The 11,719-nt window shown below is 35.9% G+C and overlaps 2 protein-coding genes across 2 annotated transcripts; one reads left to right on the forward strand and one right to left on the reverse strand.

The window, feature by feature from the left end:
* Nucleotides 1–4,651: 4,651 nt before the first annotated feature.
* LOC141612323 (uncharacterized) lies at nucleotides 4,652–6,778 on the forward strand. Its single transcript, XM_074431067.1, has 2 exons — nucleotides 4,652–4,867; nucleotides 5,444–6,778. Exons 1-2 carry the CDS (start codon nucleotides 4,845–4,847, stop codon nucleotides 6,555–6,557), a joined length of 1,137 nt encoding a protein of 378 aa, XP_074287168.1. The 5' UTR covers nucleotides 4,652–4,844; the 3' UTR covers nucleotides 6,558–6,778.
* A 1,543-nt stretch (nucleotides 6,779–8,321) lies between these two features.
* On the reverse strand, nucleotides 8,322–11,052 carry LOC141615316 (uncharacterized). The gene is made up of 5 exons (XM_074433722.1): nucleotides 10,721–11,052; nucleotides 10,406–10,493; nucleotides 10,149–10,219; nucleotides 10,003–10,059; nucleotides 8,322–8,926 (listed from the first exon to the last, which is right to left on the reverse strand). Exons 1-5 carry the CDS (start codon nucleotides 10,838–10,840, stop codon nucleotides 8,729–8,731), a joined length of 534 nt encoding a protein of 177 aa, XP_074289823.1. The 5' UTR covers nucleotides 10,841–11,052; the 3' UTR covers nucleotides 8,322–8,728.
* Nucleotides 11,053–11,719: the final 667 nt, after the last annotated feature.

An 11,719-nucleotide genomic window follows, 5' to 3' on the forward strand; every position in this document is an offset into this window, starting at 1 on the left:
AATGTGATTGAATATTGGGTATGTTAAAAGTTAGTGAAGTGAATATAAGTGGGGTAATATGAGTATTTTACGTAAATTTTTCATTAATGAGTCGGAAAATACGAAAAACGAGTATCGGTTCAAATATACGGGGTGATTGAGGAGTATACGTTAAAGTCTGGGGGTTATTTGTAAAAATAGAAATACATGGTGGTTATTTGTAAAAATACGTAAATACATGGTGGTTGTAATTTATTTTTTTATTAGACATGTTAGTATGCGTTCTTAAGTATAGTTATCACTAGTCTTTTCTTTTCGTTCCCTTTCCGATTTAAGTTATTACTAGTTGCAATGCCCGTGCTTTGCACGAGGCAGTTTGTAATTTTTTTAAATTTCTCATCTATAATTATTGTATCTTCCATAAAACATGTAATGTAATTTCAAAATAGGTATGCAGGTTTTTAACTCTTAATTATCAAATGGTTACATATTATCTTCCAGTGTTGTGTTTTGATTTTGTATAATGCATCGGCTTTTACTTGTGTAAAGAAACCATCTTTACCAAAAGGTGAAGCTGATGATTTGAATTCCAAGATTGGCTATATACTCCAATACCTCCTCACACGAATGTGTTTTGAGTTTGAAATGTAAATGCAACTACAAACCTCCTCATACCTGGGATTTAAACTTGGGACCTTTTTGGTCTTACTGGATACCAATTTACGAAACCATCTCAACCAAAAACTTAAATTAATAGCACATCCCTACTTTCCCCTCGTGTCAGGCTAGTGCTCAAATTTCTTTAGCATGGTCCGATAGTGATCAAATTTCTTTATCCCGGTTCGATTCAATCACTAAGAAAAGCCCAGACGTACACACCTTAGCCTGCTACTCAGTGGGCTGGGCTCGGAGTGGAAGAAGTTGCTCGGATTATTGTCACAATAGTACTTTCAAAATATTTTTATTATAATAAAACTGGGTATTAATATTATTGGGAACGACTACTAACTCGTGTTTTATTCACTATATATCTGCAGTTTATCTTTCATGTGAAAAATGTAAGAATGACAATTTAAGTAACCTAACTTCCACATTAAGGGAGACACTTTTGGAAAAGTTTAATTTTAATATCTCGCAATATTATGTGTAATATTTGACCCGTAATAAGGTTAAAACGGGTATATCCATCTTAAATGAGAATCTGTCATACCTAAAAGCATAGCCCTCCCTCTTTTATGTGAGGATTTTGTTTTTCAATAATCAAGTTTAACTTTTTTTATCTAAACGTAGACTTTACATTAATCATTTAATCATGTTTTGAAGGTGTACTATCTTTAATATCTACAAAAATTACAATCATTAATGGAGCAGTTTTGTTTTGCATTAAGAATTCTTTTGTGTCTTTAAATAAATCGTATACACATCATTAGTACAATATTGTTAAAATACTACGGCTGGTAATATATCAAATAGCATTTAGGATTAAAGGCGTGATTAATCTTTGTCTTGCTTTAGGATTTATCCCCATACCATAACAATTTTTTTAAGAGTTTGATACATTTATTGAGTGATTTATATTCGTAATTTTCAATATTAGTGAAAAGAATTTAGTTTGTTCTGGTTTTAGCCATTGAGGAAGATTCATGTGTTATTTTTCGGGGATGGCCTCCGAATGCATGCGTACTGTTCGACGAAGTGTCAAACTCAATTGTTATAACTAATTTTACGTTATCTTATTGCTAATAAACAAATCCTAAATCTTATCTAAAGTCTCAAGTTATGTTTACGTATATAATTAACAACTATTTTTTTATAAGTAGTTTTTAAGAGTCGGAGTCTTTGATATCGCTTGAATCTCAACTTTTAATGTGAGAGCTCGAAAAGTTCCTGTTTTAATTATAAATAATGATATTATTGGTTTTCTATTCGATTTCCAAATCGATGTACGATTTTCTTTACTATTCAAATTTGAATTTTGCATTACAAATATTCTTTTTCTTTTTTTTTTTCTAAAATCTTATTTTAGCGAAAATATTTTCCACGTATTTCTTAGCTGAGTCAAATTTTCGGGGTGTTACAGCTTAACTGAATGGAACTGAATTGAACCGAATGCAGCTGAAATAAGAGTCAATTTTTTGATGAGATGAGCTAAACAAATTGACTGAAACTGAAAAAAAATTAAACTGAATAAAATTAAGTAGAATTAAAATAAGCTTAAATTAAGCCAAAAAGAACAGAACGTTACTCTCAAAAGTCTTTGATATTAAGAAATCACAAGAAAAAAATCCTATTATTTTAAAATTGAATTTGACATTATTTAGGCCCTGTTTGGTAAACAGCGGATTAATTTTAGTATAAGTAGATTGTAAAAGCAGATTGTAAAAGCAGATTATAAATAGCAGATTTTATCAGAACGCTTGACTAGCTTAGTATAATACAATTAGCATAATTAATTTGAGTGTTTGGTAATTGGTAGATTAGGATTAATAGATTGTTAGTTTTCTTTGTAAAATGGAGTAAGGTTTCCTATTTTACAATATGCTAACAAATATGCTGGGGTAAACAGCATATTGTAAAACAGCATATTGACCCCAAATATGTTATTTCAATATACTATTTGTCAAACACTAAAATTAGCATATTAACTGGTCAAACATGCTAAAACCCTTAAATATGCTAAAAATCGGTCAATATAACGTTTACTAAACACCCTTAGCCTTAACATAATTCGAGAGATATCTAGTACCTAGACCTGTCAAACCGGTCAAACGGGCGGGTTACGGGTTCGGTCATTTCGGGTTCGGGTAAAATACGGGTCAAATCTATTTCGGGTTTGAAAAATACGGGTTTATACGGGTTTCAGGTCGAGCTTAGGTTAGAGCGGGTCAGATTAACGCCTTTTTAAAAAAATTCAGTTTCTTTAATTCTACTTATAAACGAATAATTATTCTTAATTTTTTTATTATTATCTAGTTTAATATATGATATTAGTAAGATTAAACATTTTTTACTTAATATTTTCAATATCACACCGTTAGATGAACGGTTCGATATGGGTTTCAGGTAAAAAAAACGGGTTGATCAACATCTTTTTCTGTCATTTTTTTAAAATTTTTTTTTATATCATAATTCCTACCATTTATATGTTTGTTCTCATCTTGCTCGTCTTAGTCAACTTAATTGTCACCATTCTCGTCATCACCACCTCGTTATCATCATCATTACCCTCACTAATAGGGATGGCAATGAGTCGGGGACCCGACCCAGACCCTGAGGGTCGGACCCTAACGGGTCGGGTATGGGTCTCATTTTTTCAGACCCAATGGGTATGGGTCGGGTATGGGTCTTCAAAAAATATTTGGTCCGGTCCTAAGGTCTAAGTTATGAGACCCATACCCGACCCTTAGACCCTTTATTAAAGAAAAAAAAATCAAAATTACAACTTTTCTGAATTCATACTGACTGACTGTAGAAACTCAACTAAAGTCTCTTTCTCTTCCCTCATCCCATAAAGTGATAAAACTCAACCAAACTCTTCTGACAATACCACCACTCCACCACTGACACAAGAAAACCACCACCACAGCACTGATACGCGACCGACAACCACCTCTCTAATAGCCGGCGACCGACAACCACCATTAACGGCAGATTAATAAACTCATAGTGTTAAAGTAGTATGAATTTTTTCTTTTTTAATATTATAGACCCATTGCTGTTAATCTTGTTACTAAAGTGGCTGAAACTCGGACCCATGGGTAGACCCAGACTCTACCCTTACCCATAGGGTCCGGGTATGGGTCCTCAAATTTTAGACCCTTGCGGGTCTGGGTCGGGTACGGGTCCAAAGGAAAAATCTCGGGTCGGGTCCGGGTCTAGGCGGACCCTACCCAGACCCTACCCATTGCCATCCCTACTCACTAACTTGCTAAGTACGACAATGAGACTCAAATAAGATGACAATGATGACGTGGCATGTGATCAGAGGTGATGAGGTGGCAGTGCCGACGTGGAATGCGGTTCTACGTAATAAGATGAAAGTGACGTTGTGGCACACACTTCGAAGTGATGAGGTGGCAGTGCCGACATGGAATGCGGTCCAATGTAACACGGTGAAAGTAATGGCATGACACACACTTCAAGGTGATGACGTGGCATATCGCCTGAAATGATGACATGACAGTGCTGACGTAGAATACGGATCGACATAATATGGTGAAAGTGACGGTGTGGCACACACTTTGAGATGACATGACATATGGTTTAAGGTGATGGCGTGGCATTCCGTATATATACATATCTTTCCTTAAAATTTTATAAGTCAATACCTATTTGACATTATCAATTTTAAGGAAGATATATTGCCTTAACCCAACGGTCAACCCGTTACGGATCGGGTTTTGGCCCGTTATTTACGGGTCAAAACGGGTTCGGGTATTTTTCGGGTTCGGGTTGAAAACACCGGATTATATACGGGTCGGGTTACGGTCGGTTTTCGGATTGGGTTAGATTTTGACAGGTCTGCTAGTACCCATAGGCCATATCCCCACGTCATCTTAACCAATAAAAATATCAAAAAACGGAGCTGAAATAATCCAACATACAACGCTATATATACCCTTCACACTTTGTTGCCGCATTTTTTTTTCTGTTACTCTGCTCTTATTTTTACTACTGCTCTCTCTACTCTTCCCGCCAAAATTTCCTTGTTCCTCACGTTCTCTTCTCAAAACAAATTAACCCAAAAAAAAGAAAAAATTAAAATTCACAAAAATAGATATACACATATTACACACTATACCACTCCATTAATTAATCACTAAGTTGAAAATATTGTTTCAATTGGAAGTTTCGGAGTTTCGCGTATGTCGAATTTGATTTTCGAAAGGTTTGTTCACTTTCCCGTTATTTTTTCCAGTTCATTAGTTTATTATAGTGTTTTATTTTGTGGGTTCAGTTAATTTGTAATTTGTAATTCGTAATTTAGGGTTTTGAAATTTGGGGGTTTGGATAACTTGAATTAATTGTAGGGTTAGGGTTTGAGATTTTAATTAGTTGTATATTGGGGTAGTTTTGGTTTAATCAATCACTATTAGGGTTTTGAGATTTGGGATTTCAATTAATTGTAGATTGGGGTAAAATTGCTTGATCCAATTAATATTAGGGTTTGAGATTTGGGGGTTTGTATTAATTGACGAATTTGCGTAACGTTGTTTGAATCTTGATTATAATTTTGTGTTTCTAATTTAGGGTTTCTTATATCTGATAGTAATTGGATGTAATTGATTGAAAATTTGGGGGAAATTTGGATGAATATGAAATTAAAGTAATCTGGGTACATGATGGTTATGGGAATTATTTCTTAAAATTGGGGGAATTTGATTAGCTGTACAATAGTTAATTTGGGAGGAGAATTAGGATTTTTGCATCTGTTATTCACTCTCTTAATTTCTGTGTTATACAGGATGACGAGCAATCTCGATTTCGAGAACGGAATGAGTAACCCGGTTTCTACATCATCTTCTCTACAATTCGATTGCACCAGGAAGACAAAAGCTCGAAGAAGGCGTGATGGGTCCTACACTGCGGCTGCCTCCATTGCTAAATGGAAAGAAAACAATGCTATACTCGGCGGTGTTAATGTGGATGACAAGCCTATTCGAAAGGCGCCAGCTAAGGGATCGAAGAAAGGGTGTGTGAAGGGGAAAGGTGGGCCTGATAATTCTAGGTGTCACTACCGGGGTGTTAGGCAGAGGACTTGGGGTAAATGGGTGGCGGAGATTCGAGCGCCTAAAAGAGGGAGTCGGTTGTGGCTAGGTACTTTCCCAACTGCTCTTGATGCTGCAATGGCTTATGATGAGGCTGCTCGCGCTATGTATGGTTCATCTGCACGTTTGAACTTGCCCTACTACGTACGCCACACTTTTCTTTTGAAAGCGGATTCTAAGGATTCTGGTGATGAGCATTCTGAGGTTTGTGATGGAGAATCTATGGTGGTTACTGATTCTGAGAAGAATTCAAAGGTTGAGGTCCCTGAAATCGGAAGTGGTGAAATTGACATAAATGACTACTTGCAGAATTATACCGAGTCTGAGAAAAAGTCACAGGCTGAGGCCCGTCAAATCGAAAGTGGTGATATTGACATTAATGACTACTTGCAGAATTATACTCCTGATGAAATGTTCGATGTGAATGAGTTACTTGGTGCAATTGATGCTGGACCTGTGATTGATACTGATTATAGAGGCCAATTCGGTTGTGATGTTTCCGGGTCACAAGACGCAGGAAACCTGGATTATGCTGGATTCATATCCAAAGTTGAAAACGACCACATACAGCTAGAAACTCCCGAGAACTTAAACCCAAGTCCTGAGCTACAGTTGTCGAGCTCAAACAAGTTACCGTATCAAGAGAATAACCAGGATGTGAAGATGTTCAATTGTTTGGATTTGTTAGCTGATTTTCAGTATGGGACTGATTATGATCTGGACTCATTCAATCCTGGTAGACCAGAAGATTGGAAAGCTCTCGCTGTTGATGAACACGCTTTTCTGGATTTAGCAGATTTAGGATTGTAGGAAGTCGAACTGTTTCTGAGTGTCTTCTGATTCAAAAATGTCTGGTTTCTACGGATGTTAACTGATGACGGTGTCTTCTGGCTATTTTTTTTGTTCTTGGAAGACATGCTATGAGTGCAAAAACTTGAGGATAGATTGTAGTTAGAACTATAGTAGAGTTCTGTATTCTTTTATCAGTGAAAATTATTATTTTCTGTGTATATTTAAATATCGGGTTCTGAAGAAATGGAAAAAGTAAACATTTTGCATACTTCAAAAGGATTCTTCTGCTTCCGCTCTTTAATGGGACTATTGTTTATGTACGTTGCATTTCACCCCTGTGCACTGAACATATTTGATCAATCTATTTATTGATTTCACATGTTCGATAAACGCAACATATTTCGATAGCATATTAGTTTGAATCTATTAGTATGTTGATATATTGTAATAGCACATATCCAATTATACGTAGTACATGAATACGATATACAGTGGCGGAGCCAGGATTTGAACTTGGGGGGCGAACGACTAATTTCATAAGGCACCCCCGAAATAATTCCTATAACCCGTTGATTTACCAAAGAAGACCTAACAAATAACCTTATTTAATTATAATGAGAAATTTTTAGGGACGATGCTTTTAACGAATCCATTTTTGAAATAATGGTCAAAAATTAAATATTTGTCGTTTTGGGTCGGTTTTGAAAATATTTGTCAAAATGGTGTCCACGTAGGCTCGGGATTTCTGGACCTAAAACACGCCACTACCAATGGCGTGTTTATAATGAGTAGGGAAAGAAACTTCCTTAAAAAATGGACTAAAACAAACACGCCATTGGGAATGGCGAGTTTCGGAGGGGAAACACGCCATCCCCTATGGCGTGTCTTATGTAATTTTTTTTTTTTTTTTTTTTTTTTTTTTTTTTTAGTCAGTTGAGGAAAAAAATTGTTGTAAAGACACGCCATTACTAGTGGCGTGTTTCCTTCACAAAACACGCCATTAGCAGTGGCGTGTTTCAGGTCTAGAAATCCCGAGCCTACGTGGACACCATTTTGACAAATATTTTCAAAACCGACCCAAAACGACAAATATTTTATTTTTGACCATTATTTCAAAAATGGACTCGCTTTTAACACATCTTACTAAATACAGTAAAATACTCTCTTTATTCCACTTTATTGTCCTATTTTACGTTTTCGGAAGATAAATTACTACTCTACTTCTTTTATCAAGAAGAATAGAGATAATGTCATTTTGATAAAGTAAGTGGTAGTTAAGAGCAGGGGGAATAGTGATAGTTCACCAATTTTAGGAATATCAAATTTAGAAGGAACAATTAATTTAAAATAAATTTTGGAGAAAAAAGAAGAATAAAAGTGAAATAAAAGGACTAACTATTTTAAGGCATCGTTCGATTGCCCATTGAAATACAATTTCACCGGATTATCAAATTTATGGGATTTTAACTAATCCGTTTGGTTGCCTATATAGGAATTCAACTCCATCGTAGTTTCTAATTACCTAGGGAGACCTAGGTGATCCAACTCCTCCATGTAGAGGAGTTGGAAACTCCTTGAAATATTGAATTCTTATACTTTGCCAAAAAAAATGGACAACCAAACAAGTCTCTTTGTTTTGTAATTCATTGGATTTTCCAATTCCCGTGATTTACAAGGGCAACCGAACGAGCCCTACTTCGTAAAAACGGCCTTTTAAACTCAAAACAGTTGATATTGAGACAATCAAACCTCATCCCCATAACTTATTCATACATAAACATGTTGGAATAACTTGCCTAAAATGGCCTACATTTCTCAATCTCAGTCATGTCGGAGTACCATGGACATGTATATACACACCATGATCCTTATCAAAATTACACCAAAGATGAGAACCCTCAGCAGGCCTTCTATTAGATGCACATCATCACAAAATAAAGCCTATTTACATACAAGTATACAACTACAAAAAATACACAATATTTAACGCAATGACGACCTTTATTTGATTAAGAACTCTCCTGCACTGCTGCACATTTCAGATTCCGTCTACATTCATTTCCTGGATGCACAGGAGCTTCCGCTCTCATCAGTGCCCGACGTTTGAGGTCGGTAATAAACATGATATGTAGTGTCAATCGAATTGAAGCCTAGTTGATGGATGCTTCACTAGCTTCCGCATAAACATTTTATCTACAGCAAAACACCCCAAAGGATGAGCCATGTCTATCCGCGGCTTTTTCATGTGTCCCAGGTCCTTGCTGCAAATTTGCAGAACAACCCCAATTGGTATTTAAAGACGGGGCAGGAGACCATTGGGGAGCATCAAATCCTTGAACCAACTCGGCCAACATACCTTGAAGATCCTCCATGCTGCAAGCAACCTCCTATAGGAGCCACAGATCATACAAAATTAGCATAACAGGAATTATAGTTACTGACCTAGAAGACACACTAAACATGTTATAAAAAATTCCAAGTGTAACATTTGCAATAAGAGATGGTGGATGGGATGAATTAATAGGTGCATCATGTCTAGAGCTGGTAAGTCTGACCCGACCCGAGCAAACCCGATCCGATCCGAGCCCGAAAATATTGTGACCCGAAACCGACTTGACACGACCCGAGACATGACCCGATTATCAGTGATCCGAACCCAACCCAGACTCGACCCGATATTGACCTGACACGATTAAATTGATGACCGATAATTAATAAGCTTAATTTTGATCAAAATATAAGTGATTTTGTGTTTAAATTGATATGTTTGACTTAGTAATGAATTAATTAAATCAAATAATAGGTTAAAACATAAATTTAATGGTAAAAAATTATAGTAATGCGATTAAGTTACCGGACACGATACATCATTCGACCCGATAACGACCCGACCCCTCGGGTATGCTGATCCGATATGACCCGAACCCGATATAACCCGACCTGACGTGACCCGATCCAAACCCGACATGATTGACCCGATTGCCATCTCTAATCATGTCACAAATCATTCTCGTAACCTAGTACGACACGCTATGAATTCATACATCTTTTAAGATTTGACTCCCTTGTTTTACTACATGTTTTACTCAAAATATACTACGTATAACATATATACACTCACAGCATACTCCGACAATTGACAATTTGATTAAATAAGATCTCTCAAGTGATTGAAATTTAAACTTTCTCTTGCTTGCCCACAGTTCTACAATCTAGTCTTAACCACAAAGATCTTCCATAGGTTTTCGCCGACTTCCTCCAACATGACAACATAACTCGTCACAGAAACTACAATCGACAACTCTACAGAATTGACCAACATAATTGGCAATTTGCATCATAAACTGTATGAGAGGGGGTTAATTAGCAAAACTTCAGCACTGCAGAAACGGATTGCCAAGTAATTCCCCAACTAAAACCACACGAATAACTCTACACAAGGCAGAATTGAAGAAATACAAACCTCTTGTTTAACTTGTGACATGAGCGACCACATTTCTTGCATGAAATCGCACAAACCCTGCATCCATCAACAATAGTCTTCTCTCAGTATTACTTACTTTTCAATCTGTTACAAACATAATAATAAATAAAAGATTTGAAACAAACCTCGTCATGTTCCTCAGTGGGATCGTACATTCCTGCATCATACAACATCTTCTTCCTTGGATCCGACAACACTGTTATTATGTCAAAAACAAACATTCAGATCAGTAAGTACCTTTTTTTAGCTTTTGATATTATCCTTTCCGTCTCACTCATTTGTTTACCTTCGGATATTTTAATTAAGGGCAAACACATGATTGGAACAGAACAAGTATACAGTGTAATTAATAATCTCATATCAAGCAAACATTGGTAATTACCAGAATATGCCTCCTGAATCTTCTGGAACTTTCGCTTCGCCTCCCCAAGAAAAGCTGGACTATTTGCCCATTTATCCGGATGCCATTGCTGCACCAAAATACACAAACTTTGAGAGTTAAAACAGAACCACTCCAACAATTCTATCTATCTTTTTAATTAATAAAATTGACTTCTCTATTTGGTGTTTTGGATTTTTTTCAAAATTAATTTAATTAAATTACTGCTTTACTAGTACGTCTAATTTTTCTCCTCTTTTATCAACGAGAGACAACCCTTACATGTGTAACTTTGGATTTCTTCACCGTAAAACATACCATAGCGAGCTTGCGAAAAGCGCGACGAATATCGTTTTGGGAAGAATGAGGCATTACATTAAGCACACGATAGTATGATTCAGAAGATGCGAGCTTATTAACTTCCATTGATTCAAGCATGCAATAATAATAATAATAATAATAATAATAATGTGATAAAACACGGGTTGTAAAATTGAAGGCAGAGTTATAATAATAGTGTTGGATTAATGAAACAGGGGAAAATGGGAAGGTTGAGTGAGGTTTATAAAGAAAGACGCGGAAAAATCTAGAGATAACAAGAATGGCGGTGGCGTATGTATGTATTTGGAGGGAATTGGGATGCTTTATCAAAATATCTTCCCAAGATTATCTCTTGGGAAGCTTCCGGAAGTATACCATATTTAGTAGGTCTTTATACACATGGCTATTTACTTGTGGTTTTCGATTTTCTTAATCAAGATATTTTCTGCTACTTTACATTTTTACATCAGTGCCATCTCACGGTAAGATATTTCCATAAATCAAATAAGTATTATATTAATATTTAATTAAGATTTTTTTGTCAAACATAATCTTTAAAAGACTTTTTTTTTCAAACACTACCTTTAAAAAAAAGTTTGTGAAACACAACCTTTAATAAAAAAAAAATTTGTTAAACACGACATTTTAGCTAGAGTTTGGAACACTTGCAATGGGTGACTTTCAGTCGATGTTTGAGATAGCAAACGAAGTCGGTTTGAGGTGTTCTTAGACTCTTTGGAAAGGTGGGAGTACAAGCTTTCCGGGATTATTAATACGGTGGTGATAGGTGGCCTTATGTGGGGTAAATTAGTGTGTAAAGTAAGGCTGGTCAAGGAGTAAATTGGAGGTAAAAACAAATCAGAAAAACATCAATCACTCCTTGACCAAATTATCCTTATACCAATTTGATATTTATACAAAATGTCATTACATACTCCACCTACAAACTCGCAATTAAATCCACAATTACATATTCCACATATTTTTTCCCTCTTT

The sequence above is a fragment of the Silene latifolia genome, chromosome 11 (genome assembly GCF_048544455.1).
Source record: "Silene latifolia isolate original U9 population chromosome 11, ASM4854445v1, whole genome shotgun sequence".
In the NCBI taxonomy this organism is placed as follows: Eukaryota; Viridiplantae; Streptophyta; class Magnoliopsida; order Caryophyllales; family Caryophyllaceae; genus Silene; species Silene latifolia.